Below are 25511 nucleotides of genomic sequence, written 5' to 3' on the forward strand. Positions count from 1 at the left end.
TTCTCCCCCTCCCCTCTGCCGGGGGGCAGGGAACGCAGCAGGCTGGGGCAAGAGGCCGGGGAGGAGCCCAGCTGCCAGCAGCATCAAGCTTCTGCCCCCACAGGAGAGAGCAGGGGGACGGAGAGGAGTGGGCCGGGCGGGGCGGGGCCCCTTTGGACCCGGTGCCAGTGGTGCCCTGGTAAATCCGGTATTGTCGCCACCCCCCCCCCCCCGCCCCGGCTCGCCTCCCGCCCCACCTCCTCAGCCCCACTCCCCCACCCCTGGCATCTTCACCACCCTGCCCGCCCGCCCTCCCGCAACCCCCCCCGCCCCGGCTCGCCTCCTCAGCCCCGCCCCCCTGCCGCCAGCTCACCTGCCTCCGACATCTTCACCACCCCGCCCACTCGCCGGCCGGCCGTTGGCTTGCCCCACCCCGCCGCTTGCCTACACCCCCCGCGGGCCGCACAGCGAGCCCATGGGGGCTGCATGCGGCCCTGGTCTTGGCCTTCGCAACATCCTTTGACTGTGCACTGTGTGAAGAAATACTTCCTTTGGTTTCTTTTAAACCTGCTGCCTGTTCATTTCATTTGGTGACCCCTAGTTCTTGTGTTATGAGGAGGAGTAAATAACACTTCCTTATTCACTTTCTCCGCCCCAGTCATGATTTTATAGACCTCAATCATATCCCCCCTCAGTCGTCTCTTTTCCAAGGGGAAAAGTCCCAGTCTTATTTCTCTCTCCTCATACGGAAGCTGTTCCAGACCCCGAATCATTGTTGCCCTTTTCCAATTCCAATATATCTTTTTTGAGATGGGGCGACCCCATCTGCACTAGGGATGTAAATATTGGTCTAAAAAGTTAACCGGTTAAACAAATAAAATTATATCATTTAACCAAAGTGACGCCAGCAGGCCAGGGCCAGAGGCCTGGCTGGCCACCAGGGTTAACATCCAGGTAACGGTAAAACTAAGGCCTACTGGTTAACCATTTAACCTTTTACATCCCTAATCTGCATGAGTAGTCACGATATGTGGGCATACCATGGATTTGATATAAAAGCAATATGTTCTCTGTTTTATCATCCATCCCTTTCTCAATGATTCCCAACTTTCTGTTCGCTTTCTTGACTGTCGCTGCCCACTGAGCGGATGTTTTCAGGGAACTCTCCACCCTGACTCCAAGATCTCTTTCCTGAGTGGGAACAGCTCACTGAGACCCCATCATTGTACATGCAGAGGTAGGATTATATGTTTTCCCATGTGCATCACTTTGCATTTATCACCATTGAATTTCATCTGCCAGTCGCTTGCCTAGTCACCCAGTTTTGTGAGATTCCCTTGTAACTCTTCAGTCTGCTTAGGACTTACACTAGTGTGAGTAATTGTGTGTCATCTGCAAATTTTGGCACCTATTTACCCCTTTTTCCAGATCAGTTACGGGCGGTCAGCCATGGCACGGCCCCACACAGCCCCACCCCCAGTGCGACTCCAGGCAGGGGTAGCAGTAGGCTCTTATCCCCAAGCAGGGGAGCCACACAGCCCACAGAGCCGGCCTTACAGCTGCTCCAAGGAGGGACCCCCCCAGCCGCCTGGAGCCCAGGGACGCAGAGGGAGAGGCTCAGGTTGCCGTCTTTATTCCATGTCTGGGTTCCAGTGCTCTCCATGACTTGTGAGGTTCAGGCTCCTGGTCCCGCCCCCCCGACAGAGCCATGGCACCAGCCCTTGGGCGCCATACGCGGGCAATGTCCGAGAGGCTGGGAATGGGGTGCCCCTTAGCTCCAGTTTGAGGGGGACCCGCCCTGCAACGGAGCCTGGGGACCCAGAGCAGCCCAGCTCCCTGTTGGACTGCCAGGGCCATGCAGCTCCAGAGTTGCTCACTGGGCAGGGGCTGATCCTTGGCCTCTCCACAGGGCACAGCTCGGCCAAGGAGCCCAGTACCAGGCCCCTTCTCCACTCCCAGCCAGGCTGGTGCAGGGAAGGCCCAGGGCAGGGGAGCCGCAGGCACAGAGCAGCGGAGAGGGGCATGAAGGCAGGGTGCGAGCTGAGGCAGGGTAACCCCCGCAGAGGGCTGGGACCCAGCCCGGCCTGCGCCCAGCAGCTCAGCGGGGCGCCGGAGGCTTGGACAGCTGGCAGGTGATGAGGTACTGCGGATAGGCCTGCGTGTCATTGAAGATGACAAAGATGGCCGGCTTCTTGGGGTTGTCGACCACGCTGTCATAGCGCAGCGGGGCCTCGGCTGCCTCCTTGAGGGGTGGCGCCCGCATGTCCCGGCTGCCCGCCGTGTAGTCCCCAGTCAGGGTCATGGCCACGAAGACGTATTTGTTGCCGTCGGCGCTGCGTGGAGAGTACTGCTCCTGCACCGACAACACGGCATTGACCGCGAAGTACACCCCGTGCCCGTAGAGCGTGGCTGCGGAGCAGGGAGGCAGAGGGTTAGCACAGCAGGCTCCGGGCTGCAGCACCCACAGAAGAGCCTCGATAGGGGGCCAGCTGCCACCTGCAGCAGGACAACCCGGCCCTGGGAGCCAGGACTCCTGGGTTCTGACCCCAGCTCTGAGAGGGGAGTGGGGTCTAGTGATTAGAGCAGGGGGGGCTGGGAGCCAGGACTCCTGGGTTCTATGCCCCACTCTGGGAGAAGTGTCCAGGGCTGGAGCAGGGACGGACTCTGCCAGGCAGAGCTGATTCCAGAAACATCAGTTCCCTCCTGGGCGCGGAAGGTCTTGGAGCCCCCGAGTTCCACACGCACCTGGCCTCTCCCTGTGCTGCTCCCGCCCCTGCCTGCTCACCATTCTTGCCGCAGAAGCTGCGGTTGAAGCCGTGCTGGCAGATCTCCCGGCTGGCTTCCTCCGTGGTGCCGTGGAAGAGGAGGCGCTCCACGGCTTCGTGGCCGCATGCCTTCTCCATGCAGGCCTTCTTCAGCTGGTACTGCTTGTACAGCAGCGGGTGGATCAGCTTCTCCACCTGCCGCAGGGACACGGGTCAGCCAGGCCCAGCCAGACCAGGCCCCTTTGCCGCGGAGAGGGACAGGCGCCCCTACTGGGGCAGCTCCTGAGGAGTCTGGGTGGGGGGGTGGTACCAGCTCACGCCCAGGCTCAGGCAGGCCCTGCCCCAGACTCCCAGAGCAGTGGTGAGACTGGGGAACACCCCTTCTGGCAGCCTAGAACAGCCAGGCAGTGCTGGGGTACCAGGCTGCCTCACGGTCACTGGTGCAGCCAGCAGGGGGCGCACACAGGACCACAGGGAGCAGGGTCCCAGGCACGGCCCATCCTTTCGGAATGAGACTGCACCAGCATCAAGTGGCAGGGAGTCCCACAGGGTAACTGTGTTTGGCTGAGAGGGTCCATCTTAGTTGGTCTGGAACTGTCCGTGCCACAGCCTGCCTTGGTGACCTGTCTGGTGACCAGTGGGGACGAGGCTGCGGCAGTGTCCCATCCATACGCGGAATAAATGTTCTCCCACCCACTCCTTGTGCGCCGGTTCCCCTGCTGCACACTGGGACACGGGCAAACGAAATCCGACAGCCAGCCCCCAGCACAGCCATGGCCCTGGGGCGGGCAGAGCAATCGGCCCGTCTGCGCTGCCCCCCGGATACCTTCACAATGCGAATCTTGTTGTGGAAGTCCTCCAGCGTGTCGTAGAACCGACGCACGGTGTCGCGGAACTCCTCCGAGCCCTGGGCCAGCGGCACCAGCTTCACCGCCTCGTCCAGGTCCAGCGCGGGGCCCTTCTCTTCCGTGGCTGTGGGGGTGCGAGGGGACAGGACATCACTCAGCAGGTGGATACCAGACCCACCCCCCTGCACTGCATCGGGTCAGCGCCCCGCACGCTGCAGCACAGCGCCCCCTAGCCTCACGCTGGGGCATTGGGATCAGCACAGACTGAGGGGAGAGCGCCCCCCACTGAGCACCTGCACGCCACAGCACAGCGCCCCCTAGCCTCACACTGGGGTAACAGGGCCAGCACGGACGGAGAGGGGAGAGCGCCCCCCACTGAGCACCTGCACGCCGCAGCACAGCGCCCCCTAGCCTCACGCTGGGGCATTGGGATCAGCACTGACTGAGGGGAGAGCGCCCCCTACTGAGCACCTGCACCCCGCAGCACAGCGCCCCCTAGCCTCACGCTGGGGTAACAGGGCCAGCACGGACGGAGAGGGGAGAGTGCCCCCTACTGAGCACCTGCACGCCGCAGCACAGCGCCCCCTAGCCTCATGCTGGGGTAACAGGGCCAGCACAGACGGAGAGGGGAGAGCGCCCCCTACTGAGCACCTGCACCCCGCAGCACAGCGCCCCCTAGCCTCACGCTGGGGTAACAGGGCCAGCACGGACGGAGAGGGGAGAGCGCCCCCTACTGAGCACCTGTACGCCGCAGCACAGCGCCCCCTAGCCTCACGCTGGGGTAACAGGGCCAGCACAGACGGAGAGGGGAGAGCGCCCCCTACTGAGCACCTGCACCCCGCAGCACAGCGCCCCCTAGCCTCACGCTGGGGTAACAGGGCCAGCACGGATGGAGGGGGGAGAGCTCCCCACACTGATCCCCACCCCACTGCCTGCAGCACAGCGCCCCCTAGCGATGCATTGGGGTCACCCACGGAGTGCAGAAGGGACCATTACAATCTAGCCCAGGGTTCTCAGCCTTTGCAGGGTGGCAGCCCCTTCATCAAAGGGCCACCCCCCTCCTTACCTTTACAAAGAAGAAAACAGTCTCTGAGCCACCAAATAAACTCCAGAGACTTCTGCACGCACGAGGCCAGCGAGGCTGACAGAGCCGACATGGCCCCAAAGGCTCAGGGTGCGCAGAGGGGCCGCTCCACAACTGAGGAGAAGGGCTTCCAGCTACGCAGCAAGGGGAAGAGGCTGGGACAGACCCGTGAGATCTCCATGCCTGACTTTAGTGCAGGAGGAGGAAACTCAGCTCACGGAGGTGCGAGTACGGGGACGAGAACGGAGCCCCCGCTGACTGGAGCAGCAGCAGGCAGGTGTTCCCGTGAGTGAAAGGGCCCTACTTAATCTGCTTCGGAAACTGGGCGAGGACCAAGGGACACAGCTGAGATGCTTGTACACGAACGCAAGGAGGCTGGGCAATACAATGGAGGCTCTGGAACCATGGATGCAGGCGATCACACTGGGAATTACAGAACCATGGTGGGATCGCGCTCGGGGTGGACCTGGGCTGTTTCGGAGAGAAGAAAGAAAGGCCGATGGAGTAGCATTGCACAGCAACGGAGCTGTAAAGGAAGATGAAATGACAGTGTGGACAAAACTGAGGCTGTTTGGGTCCAAATCACTTTGGGGGAAGGGGGATTGTGGGGTTCCGTGGGGGACAGTGTTAGAGATCTGCTATAGACCCCCAGGATCAGCCCTTGGTATGGACAGAGATCTCGTTAATATCATTAGAGAGAAACACTCTTGGGAATTGTCTCACAATGAAGGACTAATTTCACAGATATAAACTGGAGGATAAATGCTAGTAACACAAACCAACCAACCAACCAACAGGAAGTATTTTGTCACACAACACACAGTCAACCTGTGGAAAACTCTGCCAGGAGATGTGGCGAAGGCCAAAATATAATTGGATTCAAAAAAGAACTAGATAGGTTCCTGGACGATAGGTCCATCAATGGCTATTAGCCAGGATGCTCAGAGATACAACCCCTTGCTCTGGGTGTCCCGAAACCTCTGACAAATTGGGACTGGATGACAGTGGATGGCTCACTCAACAATTGTTCTGTTCTGTTCATTCCCCCTGAAGCATCTCGCACTGGCCTCTGCCAGGGACCGGACCCTGGGCTAGATAGACCATGGGTCTGATCCAGTCTGGCCTTTCTTATGTTCTTAACACTGGTAGGTCCCACTTACTCCTGGATGTGATAGATGACAGATTTCTACATCAAATAGTCACCGAACCAACAAAAGGTGATGCAATTTTGCACTCCATTTTGGTAAGTAGCAAGGGCATCAGAGAAGAGCTGGTCACAGAAAAAGAACCTCAGATCGAGTGGTCATGTGCTGAAGATCTTTCCATTTAATTTAAACTGAATCAAAACCAGGCCGTCAACTCTGGTTTTCGATTTCTGAACGACAGACTATGGGAAACGAAGGGAGTTTGTTAGCGAAGTCGGCTGGACTGAAGAGCCCAAGGAAATAAATGAAGAGGCAGCTTGGAATTTCTTCCAATCACTCTACAAAACCATCTGCAACTGGCATTCCCAGTAATGGGAAGAAGCTTGTAGGGAAGGGCTCCAGGCCCACCTCACACAGTTGTTGGGAGTCAGCAAAGAGTTCCTCGGGAGTGAAAAAGGGGGTTAATCAGCAAGGAAAGGTACATTGTGGGGGTTGGGAAGAGCAGGGATAAAGGGAGGACTGCGGGAAGTGAAGCTGAATTAGCTCTTGCCAAGGACATTCACACACAATAAGAGGGTTTTTTAGTCCCCTCAATAATAAAGGAATAAGGAAGGATGAGGCTGGGCCACCTGCGGTGGGGCTGGGAAGGAGATTAAAGACACTCTAGGTACGAACATCGTGGCTGGGTTTTCAATCCGGACAACAACAGGGACCATGCGCATGAGGCTGGATGGTGGCACAAAAGGAAACTCCGACCGCTGCGGCGGAAGAAAATCTTGCAGGGTTTAATGCACTCAGCTCCGGGGCACTGGGTCATGGCTGTCCCAGAGGACCGAGAGAACCGGCACAGGAGGCTGCGAGTCCGGGAGCAAGGCGTGGTAAGAAATCCAGCTAGTGGGGGTGGGACCATGTGCCTGGAGAACAGCTGATGTCGTGCAGGTATTTAAGAAAGAGACGCAAAGCGACCCGGGCAATTACAGACCCGTTAGTCTGTCCTTGGGAGCACACAAGGCTTTAGAACCAACGGGGGAGGAAAGCAGAACGAAATTCCTGCAGGTGCATGGGAAAGAGGCCGTAATGCAGCTGGGCTTACCAAGGCAGCCCGGGCCAGACTCACCTGTTCCCCTCGGAACAACTCCGTTCTTTTCTCAGGGAAGGAATACGGCACACTGGATACACTGGGATTTCAGGGCAGCCTTTGGCACAGGAAAGCGAGTTATGTTCGGGAAGCTGGGGCTCAGTCGGAGCCCGGTACGGTGGGGAGGACCTGGCCGAAGGCTTGTGCTGCAAGATGAACTATCGCCCCGCAGGGAGGTGACCTGGGGAGCGTCTCCAGGATCGGCCTGGGGCCCAGTCTCCTTCAGCAGCAGGAGCATGCGAATGAAATGGGCCGATGGGAAGCCGGGAGGCCTGGTCAATCTGGGGGGCAGAGGGAGATCAGAAGCTTCCAGGAAGATCCGGAGCGACAGGAATAGGATGAAATTCAATAGTACAAAGCGCAAAGGCAGTCATTTAGGGTCTAATGATAAAAATGTCTTCTCCAGGCCGGGGGCCTGTCAGCTGGCAGTGACAGAGGAGAGACCTGGGCTGGGGGCTGAGCGCAGGATGGCTACGAGCCACCAGCATGATGGGCTGTGAAACAGGGAAATGTAGGCCAGGGATGTAGCAGGCAAGGCCTTTCTAGCCGAGAGACAGAGCGACAGTGTTACTGCCATGGAGCGAGGCCCGGAGGAGATGCAGGTTGGACAGTGCACTGTTCTGGACCCCAAGCTCAGGAACGGTGCGCTCCAGCTGGACCAGGTGCAGAGAGGAGCTATGTGGATTAGCAGAGGCATGGAGGGCCAGTCTGATGGGAGCAGACGTTGGCTTGTCTGGCCAGGCTGAAGCAGGGAGCGGATTGCTCTGTATAAATACATCGGGGAAAAGCTAAGCAGGGCAAAGAGCTGGTGAAGCTTAAGGACAACGTTGGCACAAGAACAAATGGAAAGAAACGGGCCAGGAACAAATTCCAGCCGGAAATCAGAAGGTTTCTGAGCATTCGAGGGGGGAGATTCTGGAGCAGCCTCCCAGCCAGGGCAAACAGCTGGAGAATGTAACCGATGGGACCAGACGAGACAAGGGGTGGTTGTGCTGGTAGGGGGAGGGGCTCACTCCAGTTTGTCTCATGTTCCTCAGGGGGTCTGGTTCCCTCCCCCCGATACTCTGGGTTGTATCAGCTCTGTCCTCCGAAGGTCAGGGGTGGCCCCGGCTAGAGCTGGGACATTGGCTGGGCCGGGCCAGGGCTGCAAGCAGCCTGCAGGCGCTTGGCTGGCTGGTTCTCACTCGCATGCCCAGGGGCTGACTGACGGCTTGTGTGGGGCTGGGAGGGAATTTCCCCAGCTCAGACTGGCAGGGACCGGGGGGCGGGGGAGGAGAGGATCGCCTTCCCCTGCAGCGTGTGGGTCCCTTGCCAGAATTACCTGGGGGTCTCTCACCTCCTCCTTCCCCTGCCATTGTGGGGCCTCGGGCACTGGTGCCCCTCGGTGTTTGCTACCCATGGCCCAGCCCACAGGGGGCCCAGCCCACAGGGGACCCAGCTGGCGTGAGAGTCTCTGCTCTCATTCCGGGTGCTGGGCTAGCATGCAGAGGGTAGGGGTGGGGTGCGAGACACGGGAGCTCAGACTGGACAACCTGCCTGGAACCCTGACTCCACCCCGTGGGACCCACCAGCTGCCCAGGCCTGGCTGGTCTGACTGCCTGCACGACAGGCCGGAGAACTACCCGGGGCGGGCCCCGCGGGACAGTGCCGAGCCCCCCCATGGCCGGAGGCAGCAGCAGCGGGGCTGGGAGCACGCACCTGTGGGGCGGCCGTTCTCCGGGGCCGGGGGCTCGGTGCGCGAGATGGCCAGGGTGCGGGCACTGCCAATGTCGTACTCCTCCATGCGCTCCAAGTCGATGGCGAAGGGCCTGCCGTCGAAGAGCACTTCCAGCCGCGCCTGGCGCTGGCGCCAGGCCTGCTCCAGCAGGGCGCTGGCCTCTGAGGAGTAGGGGGTGGCGGTGCCGGGGGGCTCCCAGCGCACCCAGCGCGCGGCCGGCTCCCCGAGTGGGCGCCGGGCCTGCAGCAGGCGGGGGAGGAGCCGGGCGAGGTCGCGGGCGGCGCGGGCCGTGTAGTCGGCGAAGCCATGCACAGTGGCCGCGGCGTCCTGCAGGGAGATGCGCACGGCGTGCTGGCGCTGCAGCTGGGCCAGGTACCCGCGGCAGCGCAAGGGCAGGGCCCGCAGGCCCTCGCTCACCACCTTCTCCTGGCCCTGCTGCGCCCGCAGTGCCTGCTCCAGCTGCCCCGGCAGCGCGCTCACGTCCTGCTCGTAGGCCGAGTAGATGGTGAGCCGAGCGGAGCCGGCCACGCACAGCGCCTCCTCCAGGGACTCCTGCAGGGCGGCCTGCAGGCTGCGGTCAGGCGCGGGCTCCGCCGAGGCCTGGTGCTGCTCCTGCTCGTAGGAGCGCAGGGACAGCTCCGTGGCGCGCTGCAGCTCCTCCTCCTCCCAGCGCTGGCTGTCCATGGACTGCTGGATGGCCAGCAGCAGCTGCGCCTCCTCCTCCACGCTGCACTCCGACTGGACGGCGGCCTCGGCGGCGCAGCGCTGCTCCTCCTCCTCCTCCTCCTCCTCGCCGCCGTCTGCCAGACCCCTCCACTCCCCGCCACGCCCCGCCTCCTCCTGCCCCTCAGCAGCGCCAGGCTCCCCCTCGGTGTACAGATCCTCCTCGGGGCTGCTCGCTGCCGAGCCCGGGGCCTCCCCGGCAGTAGGGGCGGCCAGCTGAGGAGCCTCCGCCACTTCTCCGGGCTCCAGGGCGGCCAGCAGGCCTTTAATCTCCTCTGTGGGGCGACAGCAGGTCAGACAGGCAGCGCCCAACCCTCGGGGCAGCCCAGGTGCTGGGGGAGGGGAGGCCTAGCCTCTGCCCCTGGACCCACTCTGCACAGCTGAGCAAGGGGAAGATTTGCCAGGGTGGACGGGTAGGGGAGTCCGAATGACAACTCCTCCTGCCGCGGCCGGTACCCAGGGCACAGCCATGCTGCCGGCCGTGGGGCAGGCTGCCTGGCCCGGAGAGGCGGCGACAAGCTGCCAGCCACCACAACGGTGCCGGGGCTCACACGGCAAGCGCAGGCGAATGGTGCTGCCACCCTGGCCCTGCGTGCTCCCCCAAGGGGGGCTGGGGCTGCAGGATCGGACCCCTGACCAGCGCTAACCCACCCCAGCCGCACAGAGCCAGGAAGTTCTGCCCTTTACCCAGGCTCCAGCAGGGGGAGGGCGGGCGGGCTGCCTGCCCACGCGCTGGGTTCTAGCCCCTGCCCTCCCCCAGGCACAGGACAGAGCCCGCTGGGGGTCCGAGTCCCACGGGAGTGGGCCTACCTATGTTGGTGGTGCACCAGTCAGTGGTGGCGCCGTCGGGCGGCTCCAGCCGTGCGAGCAGCTGGGCAGTGGGCAGGGAGTCTCGGCGGCAGCTCAGAGGAACGGGCTCCTCGGGCAGCTCCAGGTCCTGCTGAGACAGGCAGGCAGGACAGACGTCAGTGCCGCAGACACTAGCCAGGGACCCGGCTCCCTGCCTGCACCCAACCGCCAACAGCCTCTGCCCAGAGCAGCCCCCCGCCCCAGCTCTCTACCCGCCCTCATCCGGCTGCCCCTGCCTGCAGGCTCCCCGAGACCTGCACCACCCCCACGGCTGCACACCCCTCCCAGACCCACTGCCCAGCTCCCACCTGCCGGTGGCTGCCCGCCCCGTCCCAATGGGCCAGCACTGAGCCTGGCAGGCAGGGGGGAGGAGCAAGGCCCCGGCTGTGCTCATTCTGGGTCCCAGCCGGAGCCCCGCCCCAAGAGCCACGGCCGTACCTGTGTATACGGGGGGCTCCAGCGGACCTGCTCCAGCCCAATCACACACTGGAAGCGGCTCTCCAGCTCCCGGAGGATGCTCTGGCCTCGCTCGTCCAGCAGGAAGCGAGCGATGCCGGGGTGCCGCAGGGTCACTGGCTGGGAGCTGATGGTGCCCAGCAGGCTCTGCAGGAACTCCGCCGCTGCCCGGCACGCGCCCGCCTCCCCACTCAGCTGCAAGAAAAGAGATGGCGTGAGGCACTGGTAGACTCTGCACCCGGGGGTGCTGGAAGGGGTGCAGCACCATCTCTACTCCGCGCCCGCAGGGCGTGGGAGGGGGACAACACGTGCAGCGTCAGCTCCCCCCCCGGGGGGTGTTGGGGGTGGGGGGGACGACACGTAGTGCCAGCTCCCCTGTGGGGTGTTGGGGGGGGAACATGCCAAGGGTCACAGTGAATGAAGCTGGCTGCAACCTCCACCCCTTTCAATCCAGCTTGGTGCAGACTACAGCTCCCAGAATGCAGTGCTGGCGTGACCCACGTGACCTGCCCGCACTGGCTGCTGGGACCTGTAGTCCCCCCAGGCTGCATGGCCCTAAATGAGCCGCAAGGGGCCATGGGGCAACAGCCCGCAGGCTGCCCAGAAACAGCCGTGGGGGCCCGGGGCCATCCCGCCCCGCCGCCCATACCCAGCCCCACGGGCCCGGGGCGCCCGGCTGCTCACCCTGAAGCCGGTGACGTCGGTGCCCTCCAGCGGCAGGAGCGTGACCTCGGCGATGCTGGCCAGCAGCTCCTGGTAGTAGAGCTGCAGGTAGCGCAGCATCCCCGGCTCCATGGACACCAGGCTCTCGTCCAGCGCGGCGTCCTGCAGGAAGCCCTGCAGCTTCTCCCGGTTCTCCTGCTCCAGGCCGCGCAGCGTCAGGGCCTGCAGGTGCTCGCCGCCCGGGGCCAGGCGCACGGAGCAGCAGCGCAGCGAGGCCTGGAGCTGCTCCCAGCGGGGCGAGCCCAGGGCATGCAGGTGCTGCGCCGACACCGCCAGGCAGAAGGGGCTCAGGGCCGCGCTCAGCGAGGAGGCGGCCTGGCGGGCGGCCGCAGGGCTCAGCGCTGTGACGCTCAGCGCGCTCCCGCTGGGCGCGTAGCAGGCCGGCAAGCCCTGGCTGCCCAGCAGCTGCTCCACCTCCTCCCGCACGTCGCCGCACTGCAGGAAGCAGAGGGTCTGGGCCGGGAGCGGCAGGAGCTCCTGGCCCATCCCCTGCAGGGTGTCCAGGAGCCGCTCCTGCAGCTGCTGCCGCCGGGCTTCATCCCCACCCGAGATCCAGGCCCCACTCTCCTCCAGCCGCAGCTTCAGCTCCGGGAAGACAGCCTGCAGCTCCGGCAGGGCCCCGCTGGACTCCAGCAGCTGCCGCTTCGCAGCGTCCTCAACGCTCACGCAGATCGCCGGGGGCCCGCCCTCCTCTGCCGCTGCCTCCCCTGGAGGGGCCTCGGCTCCCTCCTCCGGGGGGCGGTCAGGGGGCTCCAGGAAGTCGTAGTATGGGCAGAGGTCCAGGTCACTCTCCTGGAGCCTGTGGGGCTTCTCCAGCACCCGCTGCACAGCTGCAGGGCAGTGAAACGGGCACATGGGGTCGAGAGCTGCCTGGGAAGACGGACACACCCAGACCGCCCAGGGAGGACACACCCAGACTGCCCCAACAACCTCAGCCAGACCCGGCTCCGCTCCCTGCCCCCGCCCCGGAGGGGGGCTCCGGACCCTGTACAGGGGCCCGCAGCAGCAGTCTCCTGCCTCTCTGCCTGCAGCACTGAAGGGTCTGTGTGAGCTGGGCCACGTGCCAGTGCCAGGCTGGAGGCACCCGCCTGCGTTCACAGCAGACGCCCCCCTCCACGGCCTGCCTGGACCAGCCTCCAGGAGCCCTCCAGCCCCAGAGCCCCAGCGGACAGCTGAGCGCTGATCCCGCCCTGCCCCAGCCCCACGCACCTGCCCGGTCCTGGAAGGAGACGACGGCCGCCCTGCCCCCTGCCAGCACCCTCACGGCCTGCACGCTGCCCCCGCCGCTCCGCTTGTTCTCAAAGTAGAGCTCCAGCAGATCCCCGCTCAGCCCGGTGCCCCGGCTCCACACCAGCACGCTGTCTGTCTGCTGCACCCGCTCCACGGCCAGCGGCGCCCCGTCCAGCAGCCGCCGGCGCACGCGTTCCTCCACGGCCAGGAGCTCTGCCAACACAAAGAGCCTGCCACCGCCAGCCCAGCCCGGCCCAGGGCAAGGGGAAGAGATCCCCCTACCGCCAGCCCAGCCCGGCCCAGGGCAGAGATCCCCACCCCTGCCCCACAGCCCTGCCCAGGGCAGAGCGAAAGAGACACCCCCACCCAGCACCACATCACAGAACTGGCAAGGTCAGAGCGGGGAGAGAGCCCCCTCAGGGCTCCTGGGGGCATCTGCGGGAGGGAGGGCCTGCGGGGAGGCAGCTGGCCAGGCTCCAGGTCACCCCGCTTACTTTCTGAGATCAAGAACGCCTGGTCACGACGGCTAAGCCTGGCCATGAGCAGAGCTCAGAGATGCTGCAAACTCCCACTTCTGCCACCTGCTTCCCAGACACTGCGAGCACCAGGCACTCCTGAGCCAGGAGGGACCAAGCCACCCAGCGCCTGGAGAGGGCAGACTCCAGCCAGCAGCAGGTGCCCATCCCAGGCTTCCCCAGAGCGACCGAAGGAGCAGGGGAGCACAGTGATAGAGACTAGCCCTCTCCCCAGCCTGGTCAGGTGATGGCCAGACACGCAGGAGCCAAAAGTGCTGGGAAGGGGTCGCTCCCGTCACCTCTTTAGTTTCTAAGCCATTTGCCTGGGGTGGGTGAACAGAGGACAGGCAGAGGGTCAGAGCCAAGGTCCAGCTCGCCTGGGCTCCTGCCTCTGAAGCAGAAGAAGGTGCGAGAATGCCGCAGGTGCAGATGGGAGACAAGCTGCCTCCCTAGTTAGGAATCAGCCTGCAGGCTAGCAGACAGTGATGGGCTTAAACCCCAGGGCCAGAGGCTGAACCTCCCCTCCAGCCTGAACTGTCCCAAGTGGGGATCCTGCTTGTCCATGGACTTGGCTCGCCAGGTTGCGCCACCGCCCTGCTCGCCCCCAGTTTGCAGAGCTGGCTGGAAATCCAAATCCTCTTCCCTGGGAACTCCCACAACCGGCAAAAAAGTTAGAATGGCCCAAAGCTGCAGCTTTCCGTGGAGCAGGAACGCCCCAGTTTGCTTCGGAACAAGTCAAAAGGACATTTCCATTGGAGTTTTCAACATGTTTCGGAGTCTCCCTGCACTGCCTGCAATATCAGAGAGCCCTGGCTCTGGGCAGGCCAGTGGCCGTCCGCCCCACAGCGAGGAAGCCCGAGCTTCTGAGGAGAGGGGGAGCCGCAGAGCTGGGAACCAGTTTCCAACAGAAAATGATTTTGTGGAAAGTGAATTTTCCAATGGAAAGTCATTGACTGAGAACTCCTGACCAGATCCAATAAAACGTATGAAACACCTAGGAACCTAAACGTAAGAACGGCCAGACTGGGTCAGACCAAAGGTCCCTCTAGCCCAGTATCCGTCTGCCGACAGTGGCCAATGCCCGGTGCCCCAGAGGGAATGAACAGAACAGGGAATCATCAAGTCATCCATCCTGTCGCCCATTCTCAGCTTCTGGCAGACAGAGGTTAAAGACACCAGCCCTGCCCATCCCGGCTAACAGCTAAGGCCCTACCAGATTCACAGCCATGAAACATGCATCACAGACTCTGAAATCTGGTCTCCCCGTGAAATCTGGTCTTTTTTGTACTTTTACCCTGTACTATACAGATTTCATGGGGGAGACCAGTGTTTCTCAAACTGGGAGTCCAAGCCCAAAAGAGAATCGGGTAGGGGGTCCACAAGGTTATCGTGGGGAGGGGGGGGGTGTTGCGATATCGCCGTCCTTATTTCTGCGCTCCCTTCAGCGCTGGGCGGCCTGAGAGCAGCGGCTGCTGGCCGGGCACCCAGCTCTGAAGGCAGCACCCTGCCAGCAGCAGCAGCAAAGTCAGGGTGGCAGCACCAAACCAGGCCACCCTCCGTTCTGCGCTGCTGCCTTCAGAGGTGGGCTCCCAGCCAGCAGCTGCCGCTTTCCCACTGCCCAGCTCCGAAGGAAGAGCCATCAGCAGCAGCAGCGCAGAAGCAAACGTGGCAATATCACGACCTCCTTACAATAACCTTGTGATCCCTCCACGAGCCCCTTTGGGGTCGGGACCCCTACAGTTACAACACCGTGAAATTTCAGATTTAAATAGCTGAAATCATGAAGTTTACTATTTTAAAAATTCTATGACAGCGAAATTGACCAAAATAGCCATCGATGGACCTATCCTCCATGAACTTTAGCTCTTTTTTGAATCCTATTATAGTCTTGGCCTTCACAACATCCTCCGGCAAGGAGTTCCACAGGTTGACAGTGCGTTGTGTGAAAAAAATACTTCCTTTTGTTTTAAACCTGCTGCCTGTTAATTTCATTGGGTGATGCCTAGTTCGTGTGTTATGAGGAGTAAATAACACTTCCTTATTTATTTTCTCCACACCAATCATGATTTTACAGACCTCTGTCATCTGTTTTCCAAGCTGGAAAATCCCAGTCTTTTTAATCTCTCTGCATATGGAAGCCATTCCATCCCCCTCATCATTTTTGTTGCCCTTGTTTGTACTTTTTCCAATTACAATATATCTTGTTTGAGATATTGTTCGCTTTTTTTGACTGCTGCTGCACACTGAGTGGATGCTTCCAGAGAACTCTCCACAATGACTCCGAGATCTTTCTTGAAGGGTAACAGCTAATTTAGACCCCACCATTTTGTATGTATAGTTGGGATTATATTTTCCAATGTGCATTACTTTGCATTTATCAACACTGAATTTCATCTGCCATTTTGTTGCTCAGTCACCCAGTTTTGTGAGATCCCCTTGTACCTCTTCACAGTCTACCTAGGACTTAACTATCTTGAGTAGTTTTGTATCATCTGAAAATTTTTCCACCTCACTGTTTATCCCCTTTTCCAGATCATTTACGAATATGTTGAATAGGACTGGGCCCAGAACAGACCCCTGGGGGACACCACTATTTACCTCTCTCCATTCTGAAAACTGCCCATTTATTCCTACCCTTTGTTTCCTATCTTTTAACCAGTTACTGATCCATGAGAGTGTAGCAGTAGAATTTTATGTTTGTATTTTGTATGATTTAGAATGAAGGGTAAAGAATAATGAGACAATAATGTAGCATGTATTAAATGATTGATGTATGATTTGACCATATCCTGCCAGCCACCCTTTTTGAATAGCAGAAAGGAATGGCCTGATACACCATTGGTAGAGATGCATCAGCCAAAATGTGTGTGTCTGGACTGATTTCAAGGAAGTAACAGACCTTTGTTGTAGCTTTAGTATTTCTAAATAAGTAAAAGAATGCCATGATTGTTTTCTTTGGCATTGCAACTTGATGTTCCTATTCAAAATGTTCTGTGCAAATCAATTCTGTTTTGTGTGTGAATGAGGAATGTGTGTTACGAGGTAAGTGTGATGGCCATTGCTGAACTAGATATTTTAGGGAGCACCGGAGACAGACACGAGGGCGCCAGGAGGCTGGAACACGCCCCTATTGAAATGTCAGAGGAGGGCAGATTGACGACTCTAAAGATGAGATAGGCACTTAATAAAAAGAAAAAGGAGTACTTGTGGCATCTTAGAGACTAACCAATTTATTTGAGCATAAGCTTTCGTGAGCTACAGCTCACTTCATCGGATGCATTCAGTGGAAAATAAGGTGGGGAGATTTATATACACAGAGAACATGAAACACCCATTGTTTCATGTTCTCTGTACATACACACTGTAACCAGAGTGATCAGATAAGGTGAGCTATTGGGGGCGGGGCGGGGGAGAAGAGGGAACCTTTTGTAGTGATAATCAAGGTGGGCCATTTCCAGCAGTTGACAAGAACATGTCAGGAACAGTGCGGGGGGGGCGGGGGGAAGAAGGAATAAACATGGGGAAATAGTTTCACTTTGTGTAATGACCCATCCACTCCCAGTCTTTATTCAAGCCTAAGTTAATTGTATCCAATTTGCAAATTAATTCCAATTCAGCAGTCTCTCGTTGGAGTCTGTTTTTCGAGTGACCAAAGAGACTGAAGTGTTCTCTGACTGGTTTTTGAATGTTATAATTCTTGACGTCTGATTTGTGTCCATTTATTCTTTTACGTAGAGACTGTCCAGTTTGGCCAATGTACATGGCAGAGGGGCATTGCTGGCACATGATGGCATAGATCACATTGGTAGATGTGCAGGTGAACGAGCCTCTGATAGTGTGGCTGATGTGATTAGGCCCTATGATGGTATCCTCTGAATAGATATGTGGACACGGTTGGCAACGGGCTTTGTTGCAAGGATAGATTCCTGGGTTCGTGGTTCTGGTGTGTGGTTGCTGGTGAGTATTTGCTTCAGGTTGGGGGGCTGTCTGTAAGCAAGGACTGGCCTGTCTCCCAAGATCTGTGAGAGTGATGGGTCATCCTTCAGGATAGGTTGCAGATCCTTGATGATGCATTGGAGAGGTTTTAGTTGGGGGCTGAAGGTGACAGCTAGTGGCGTTCTGTTATTTTCTTTGTTGGGCCTGTCCTGTAGTAGGTGACTTCTGGCTCTGTCAACCTGTTTCTTCACTTCAGCAGGTGGGTATTATAGTTGTAAGAATACTTGATAGAGATCTTGTAGGTGTTTGTCTCTGTCTGACGGGTTGGAGCAAATGCGGTTGTATTGTAGAGCTTGGCTGTAGACGATGGATCGTGTGCTGTGGTCTGGGTGAAAGCTGGAGGCATGTAGGTAGGCATAGCGGTCAGTAGGTTTCCGGTATAGGATGGTGTTTATATGACCATCGCTTATTAGCACCGTAGTGTCCAGGAAGTGGATCTCTTGTGTGGACTGGACCAGGCTGAGGTTGATGGTGGGATGGAAATTGTTGAAATCATGGTGGAATTCCTCAAGGGCTTCTTTTCCATGGGTCCAGATGATGAAGATGTCATCAACGTAGCGCAAGGAGAGTAGGGGCGTTGGGGGACGAGAGCTGAGGAAGCGTTGTTCTAAGTCAGCCATAAAAATGTTGGCATACTGTGGGGCCCTGCGGGTACCCATAGCAGTGCCGCTGATTTGAAGGTATACATTGTCCCCAAAGGTGAAATAGTTACGGGTGAGGACAAAGTCACAAAGTTCAGCCACCAGGTTTGCCGTGACATTATCGGGGAGACTGTTCCTCATAGAATCATAGAATATCAGGGTTGGAAGGGACCTTAGGAGGTCATCTAGTCCAACCCCCTGCTCAAAGCAGGACCAATCCCCAATTAAAACATCCCAGCCAGGGCTTTGTCAAGCCTGACCTTAAAAACTTATAGAATCCTGACGGCTTGTAGTCCATCTTTGTGTGGAATGATGGTGTAGAGGGCTTCTACATCCATTGTGGCCAGGATGGTGTTATCAGGAAGATCACCGATGGACTGTAGTTTCCTCAGGAAGTCAGTGGTGTCTCGAAGATAGCTGGGAGTGCTGGTAGCATAGGGCCTGAGGAGGGAGTCTACATAGCCAGACAATCCTGCTGTCAGGGTGCCAATGCCTGAGACGATGGGACGTCCAGGATTTCCAGGTTTATGGATCTTGGGTAGCAGACAGAATATCCCAGGTCGGGGTTCCAGGGGTATGTCTGTGCGGATTTGTTCTTGTGCTTTTTCAGGATGTTTCTTGAGCAGATGGTGTAGTTTCTTTTGGTAACCCTCAGTGGGATCAGAGGGTAATGGCTTGTAGAAAGTGGTGTTGGAGAGCTGCCGAGCAGCCTCTTGTTCATATTCTGACCTATTCATGACGACGACAGCACCTCCTTTGTCAGCCTTTATGATGTCAGAGTTGTTTCTGAGGCTGAGGATGGCATTGTGTTCTGCACGGCTGAGGTTAGGGGGCAAGTGATGCTGCTTTTCTACAATTTCAGCCTGTGCACGTCGGCGGAAGCACTCCATGTAGAAGTCCAGTCTTTTTTTCGACCTTCAGGAGGAGTCCACCCAGAATCCTTCTTTTTGTAGTAAGAAAAGGAGTACTTGTGGCACCTTAGAGACTAACCAATTTATTTGAGCATAAGCTTTTGTGAGCTACAGCTCAGCTGTAGCTCACGAAAGCTTATGCTCAAATAAATTGGTTAGTCTCTAAGGTGCCACAAGTACTCCTTTTCTTTTTGGAAATACAGACTAACACGGCTGTTACTCTGAAACCTGTCTTTTTGTAGTGTTGGTAGGAAGGTCTCTGTGGGTTAGTATGTTGTTCAGAGGTGTGTGGGAAATATTCCTTGAGTTGGAGACGTCGAAAATAGGATTCCAGGTCACCACAGAACTGTATCATGTTCGTGGGGGTGGAGGGGCAGAAGGAGAGGCCCCGAGATAGGACAGATTCTTCTGCTAGGCTAAGACTATAGTTGGATAGGTTAACAATATCGCCGGGTGGTTTAAGGGAACCACTGTTGTGGCCCCTTGTGGCATGTAGTAGTTTAGATAGTTTAGTGTCCTTTTTCTTTTGTAGAGAAGCAAAGTTTGTGTTGTAAATGGCTTGTCTAGTTTCAAGTCAAGAATTATAACATTCAAAAACCAGTCGGAGAACACTTCAATCTCTTTGGTCACTCGATTACAGACCTAAAAGTGGCAATTCTTCAACGAAAAAACTTCAGAAACAGACTCCAAGGAGAGACTGCTGAATTGGAATTAATTTGCAAACTGGATACCATTAACTTAGGCTTGAATAAAGACTGGGAGTGGATGGGTCATTGCACAAAGTAAAACTATTTCCCCATGTTTATTCTCCTCCCTCCCCTGCACTGTTCCTCACATGTTCTTGTCAACTGCTGGAAATGGCCCACCTTGATTATCACTACAAAAGGTTCCCCCCTCCCCCCGCTGGTAATAGCTCACCTTAAGTGATCACTCTGGTTACAGTGTGTATGGTAACACCCATTGTTTCATGTTCTCTATGTATATAAATCTCCCCACTGTATTTTCCACTGAATGCATCCGATGAAGTGAGCTGTAGCTCACGAAAGCTTATGCTCAAATAAACATGTTAGTCTCTAAGGTACCACAAGTCCTCCTTTTCTTTTTGCGGATACAGACTAACACGGCTGCTACTCTGGCACCTATCAATGGGGACAAGATAGCTGTGATCAAAACCAGCATGGGATAACTCCCTGAGCAACTTGATGAAACAACAAGATAAAGGATGAGAAGGACAATTTAAGGAAAAAAAGCACCGAAAACAAGAATTTTATAGACCTCAGTCATATCTCCCGACGAAGGAGGACAGGTCCATCAATGGCTATTAGCCAGGATGGGCAGGGGTGGTGTCCCTAAACTCTGTTTGCCAGAGGCTGGGAGTGGGCGGCAGCGGAGGGATCACTCGATGATTCCCTGGTCTGTTCATTCCCTCTGGGGCCCCTGGCATTGGCCACTGTCGGCAGACAGGAGACTGGGCTAGATCAGGGGTGGCCAACCTGTGGCTCCGGAGCCACATGCGGCTTTTCGGAAATTAATATGCGGCTTCTTGGGTAGGCACCGACTGCGGGGCGGGAGCTACAGGCGCCAACTTTCCAATGTGCCGGGGGGTGCTCACTGCTCAACCCCTGGCTCTGCCACAGGCCCTGCCCCCACTCCACCCCTTCCTGACCCCTCCCCTGAGCCTGCCATGCCCTCGCTCCTCCCCTCCCCACCTCCAGCTTCCTGCACACCACCAAACAGCTGCTCGGGAGGTGAGGGGAGGGAGAGGTGCTGATCAGTGGGGCTGCCGGTGGGTGGGAGGCGCTGGGAGTGGGGGGAGCTGACGTATTACTGTGGCTCTTTGGCAATGTACATTGGTAAATTCTGGCTGTCGCTCAGGCTCAGATTGGCCACCCCTGGGCTAGATGAACCTTTAGTCTGACCCAGTATGGCCATTCTTATGAATTCATTTAGTTTCTCTGCAGTGGCCTTATCCCCCTTGAGTGCTCCTTTAGCATCTCGATTGTCCAGTCGCCCCACTGGTTGTTTAGCAGGCTTCCTGCTTCTAACGTTCTTAAAATTTTTGCTGTTACAGCTAGCCAAAGACTCAAAAAGTTTTTCAAATTCTTTTTTGGCCCTCCTAATTATATTTTTACACTTCACTTGCCAGAATTTATGCTCCTCTCTATTTTTCCCAATAGGATTATACTTCCGCTTTTTAAAAGGATGCCTTTTGGCCTCTCATGGCTAAACAACAAAGTAAAACAGCACTTTTTTGGTTCTTTGTGGTTTTTAATTTGGGGTATAGATTTAACTTGAGCCTCTGTTATGGTGTCTTTAAAAAGTTTCCATGCAGCTTGCAGGGATTTCACTTTTGGTGCTGTACCCTTTAATTTCTGTTTAACTAACCTCCTCCTTTCTGGGTAGTCCCTCTTTCTGAAATTAAATGCTACCATGGTGGGCTGCTGCGGTGTTCCCCGCGCCCACCCAGGATGTTACATTTTATTATGTTATGAACCTTAAGACTCCTGCCGTGAACCTTAGGCCATGATCCAAATGGATCGTTTAGCTTCTCTGGGGGCAGATGTCTGGAGTGGAGATCGGACTAGATGATCACAGTGGTCACTTCTGGCCATGGGATTGCTGAATCCCCAGGCTTTGCTTTCTGTCTCCTAGCTAGGTTCCGACCCATGAGGATACTTCGCCTCTCGCTCCATGACGACTCAGCTTCTCCAGCAGCCTCTTGTGCGGAACCTTAGCTAAGGCCTTTAGAAAGTCCAAATACAAGTATGTCATCATCTGCATTCTCCTTTAGTTGCTTCTTGACTGAAACAGCCGAAGAACTCTAAGAGCCCAGTGAGCTGCTCTTCCCATTCGCAGCACCTGCGCTGGCGAGACCCTGTCACATATTGAACTTCCCGGGGTTCTGTGATTCTAGTTTTAAGGTAGGGCTTACTGGTCTCGAACACGCTGAATCTCTCCTAGAGCCTTTTAAAAGAATAAGTACCACACCTGCTGCCCAACTAGCCTCTGGAACAGCAGCTGGTTTAGTGAGATTATATAATTTTGACAGAAGCTCAGCTACTTCAGACAAACTCTTTCCCAGCTCTTGACTGGACCAGCGGGGCTAGTGGCTTACTGCTCCTTAGAGTCTCAGTTTGCTCCAGCACCCCTCCTGACACCCCGATCTATGAGAGCACCTGACCTCCGTTACCAGGGGCATGTCTACACTACAGCGGCACAGCTCCAGCACAGCCAGGGAATTCGTCCATTGACCTAGCTGGGTGTATGGGGGTAGGTCAGCTAACGACACAGAGGGCAGGAAATTTCCCACAGCCCTGAGCAACGAAGCTAGGTCGATTTCAGTTTTAGGTGCAGACCAGGCAAAGGGGAGAAGAGATCGGGGGCAGAAACCTTCCCAACATGCTCTGCGGTGAGCACTGAGCAAAGAAATCACTGGGCTTTGCTGATGGGTCCCCTGCGGACCCAGCAGGCCCGATTTCTGGCTGCTGACAGACAAGCAAACCATCTGGTTGTTAATCTACATCTTTAACTGCTCTCCAAACTCCATGCTGGCCCCTCGAGCCTCCCCCACACCTGCTGCCTCCTGTAGACCCCAAGAAATGAGGTGTGGCCTCGAGGCAGGCTCCTCCGGCCACTGCCTCCCCCCGTCAGCCCTACCTGAGTCACCGAGCGGCTCTGGCAGCTGCACCAGGGCTCGGTCCCCGGCTGGGCTGCGGTGGATGGTATAGCGCCCGCTCTCGCAGTTCAGCGCATACTCCACGTAGAGCTCCAGGACGCTGCCGTCGGTTTGGGGGTTCAGGCCCTGGAGAAGAACCTTCCCATAATCCTGTGGGGCAGCTGGGCGAACTGCCAGCCCAGTGTCCTGCAGGGTGTGGCTGGGCTTGGCAAGGACCCTCTGTGCATCTGGGAGGGAGAGACAGACACCGTGAGCCCCGCTGCCCTGCACAGCAAGGAGGGGCTGCCCCATCCCACACACCAGCGGCTCCGCTCCCCCAGAGCCTCCCCGGCACTGCCCCACCCCCAGCTGCGGCGTGGGTGCTCCCAGCCCAGGCGGGGCCCGAGGGAGGAGGGCTAAGCCCCCAGGCCCGCACGCGTGTCCCTGCTCGGTGCCCCTGCGCCCCACACTCACCCTCGGGGCTCTCGAAGGTCAGGACGGCGCGGCTGCCCTGGCGCCTGCAGTCCAGCACGGGGCCGCCCCCCGAGCGGCGCCTGTTCTCGAAGTACAGCACCAGCAGCTCCTCCTCCACGTCCGGGGGGACCCCCAGCACCTCCAGCGCCCGCACCGCCTCCGCCATCCTGCACGGGCACCCGCCGCTCAGCCGGGGCAGTGCTGCGCCCAGCGCCCCACCCCCACAGGTGCCAGGGACACGGGCGGCCCCCCGACACTGGGGCAGGGCCCCCCCCACAGCACCCGGCCGCCCCCCCCCCCCGACACTAGGGCAGGGGCCCCCCACAGCACCCGGCTGGCCCCCCCCCCCGACACTAAGGCAGGACGCCCCCCCCACAGCCTCCGGCCAGCCCCCCCCCCCCCGAACACTGGGGCAGGGCCCCCCCACAGCACCCGGCCGGCCCCCCCCCCCCCCGACACTAGGGCAGGGCCCCCCCACAGCACCCGGCCGGCCCCCCCCCGACACTAGGGCAGGACGCCCCCCCCCACAGCCCCCGGCCGGCCCCCCCCCAACACTGGGGCAGGACGCCCCCCCCCCGACACTGGGGCAGGGCCCCCCCACAGCACCCGGCCGCCCCCCCCCCCGACACTAGGGCAGGGGCCCCCCACAGCACCCGGCCGGCCCCCCCCCCCCCGACACTAGGGCAGGGGCCCCCCACAGCTCCCGGCCGGCCCCCGCCGACACTAGGGCAGGACGCCCCCCCCCCACAGCCCCCGGCCGGCCCCCCCCGACACTGGGGCAGGGCCCCCCCCACAGCCCCCGGCCGGCCCCCCCCGACCCGGGGGCAGGGCCCCCCCCCCCCCCCCCGGCCGGCCCCCCCCGACACTGGGGCAGGGCCCCCCCCCCCGCAGCCCCGGCCGGCCCCCCCCGACACTGGGGCAGGGCCCCCCCCCCCCGCAGCCCCCGGCCGGCCCCCCCCGACCCTGGGGCCGGGCCCCCCCCCCCGCAGCCCCCGGCCGGCCCCCCCCGACACTGGGGCAGGGCCCCCCCCCCCGCAGCCCCAGGCCGGCCCCCCCCGACACTGGGGCAGGGCCCCCCCCCCGCAGCCCCCGGCCGGCCCCCCCCCCGACACGGGGGCTGGGCCCCCCCCCCGCAGCCCCCGGCCGGCCCCCCCCGACACTGGGGCAGGGCCCCCCCCCCGCAGCCCCCGGCCGGCCCCCCCCCCCCCCGACACTAGGGCAGGGCCCCCCCCCCGCAGCCCCCGGCCGGCCCCCCCCCCCCCGACACTAGGGCAGGGCCCCCCCCCGCAGCCCCCGGCCGGCCCCCCCCCCCGACACTAGGGCAGGGCCCCCCCCCCGCAGCCCCCGGCCGGCCCCCCCCCCCCGACACTAGGGCAGGGCCCCCCCCCGCAGCCCCCGGCCGGCCCCCCCCCCCCGACACTGGGGCAGGGCCCCCCCCCCCGCAGCCCCCGGCCGGCCCCCCCCCCGACACTGGGGCAGGGCCCCCCCCCGCAGCCCCCGGCCGGCCCCCCCCCCCCGACACTGGGGCAGGGCCCCCCCCGCAGCCCCCGGCCGGCCCCCCCCCCGACACTGGGGCAGGGCCCCCCCCGCAGCCCCCGGCCGGCCCCCCCCCCCGACACTGGGGCAGGGCCCCCCCCGCAGCCCCCGGCCGGCCCCCCCCGACACTGGGGCAGGGCCCCCCCCACAGCTCCCGGCCGGCCCCCGCCGACACTAGGGCAGGACGCCCCCCCCACAGCCCCCGGCCGGCCCCCCCCGACACTGGGGCAGGACGCCCCCCCCACAGCCCCCGGCCGGCCCCCCCCGACACTGGGGCAGGGCCCCCCCCCGCAGCCCCCGGCCGGCCCCCCCCGACACGGGGGCAGGGCCCCCCCCGCAGCCCCCGGCCGGCCCCCCCCGACACTGGGGCAGGGCCCCCCCCGCAGCCCCCGGCCGGCCCCCCCCGACACTGGGGCAGGGCCCCCCCCGCAGCCCCCGGCCGGCCCCCCCCGACACTGGGGCAGGGCTCCCCCCGCAGCCCCCGGCCGGCCCCCCCCGACACTGGGGCAGGGCCCCCCCCCACAGCCCCCGGCCGGCCCCCCCCGACACTGGGGCAGGGCCCCCCCACAGCCCCCGGCCGGCCCCGACACTGGGGCAGGGCCCCCCACAGCCCAGGGCACCGGAGGCCCCCCAAACTCACCCCCGCCCCACCGCGGCGGACCCGGGCTCGGACCCAGGCAGGCCAGAAACGAAAGTGAAAGTGGGGGGGAGGGGACGCCGCGCAGCCTCTGCCTGGCCCTGGCCCCGCCCCCTAACTCCGGCCCCGCCCCCTAACTCCGGCCCGACCCCCGGCGCTACCTGACCGCGGGGCCACCGCGGCTCGTGCGAAGACGTCAGGACGGGGCCGGTCGCTCCCAGCGTGCACTGCGGGGGGCGGGGCTCCGCGGGTCTCAGAGCTGGGGGAGGGGCTGCAGGGCAGGGGGCGGGGCCGCAGGAGGGCTCAGGGCTGGGGGCGGGGCTGCAGGCCGGGGGGGCGGGGCTCTGGGGGGGTCTCAGAGCTGGAGGCGGGACTGCAGGGCGGGGGGCGGGGCCGAAAGAGGTCTCAGGGCTGGGGGCGGGGCTGCAGGAGGTCTCAAAGCTGGGGGGCGGGGCTGCAGGTCGGGAGGGCGGGGCTCTGGGGGGGGTC

General features: G+C 60.5%; 1 protein-coding gene across 4 annotated transcripts; it reads right to left on the reverse strand.

The window, feature by feature from the left end:
- Positions 1-1030: 1030 nt before the first annotated feature.
- Positions 1031-25246, reverse strand: PARP10 (poly(ADP-ribose) polymerase family member 10). Of its 4 annotated transcripts, none has more exons than XM_043538899.1 (11): positions 25184-25246; positions 22850-23016; positions 22378-22623; positions 12637-12870; positions 11389-12257; positions 10687-10899; positions 10210-10339; positions 8658-9674; positions 3571-3716; positions 2765-2939; positions 1031-2388 (listed from the first exon to the last, which is right to left on the reverse strand). In XM_043538899.1, the coding sequence occupies exons 2-11, from the start codon at positions 23013-23015 to the stop codon at positions 2078-2080; spliced, it is 3507 nt and encodes a 1168-aa protein (XP_043394834.1). In that variant the 5' UTR covers position 23016; positions 25184-25246; the 3' UTR covers positions 1031-2077. The 4 variants fall into 4 exon arrangements, 3 of the variants coding, with proteins under 3 accessions (XP_043394834.1, XP_037747693.1, XP_037747692.1); XM_037891765.2 differs by lacking the exon at positions 25184-25246 and adding an exon at positions 25026-25116 and having other exon boundaries at positions 10210-10336; XM_037891764.2 differs by lacking the exon at positions 25184-25246 and adding an exon at positions 25026-25116.
- Positions 25247-25511: the final 265 nt, after the last annotated feature.

This window comes from Chelonia mydas, chromosome 2 (genome assembly GCF_015237465.2).
Source record: "Chelonia mydas isolate rCheMyd1 chromosome 2, rCheMyd1.pri.v2, whole genome shotgun sequence".
NCBI classification, from domain to species: domain Eukaryota; kingdom Metazoa; phylum Chordata; order Testudines; family Cheloniidae; genus Chelonia; species Chelonia mydas.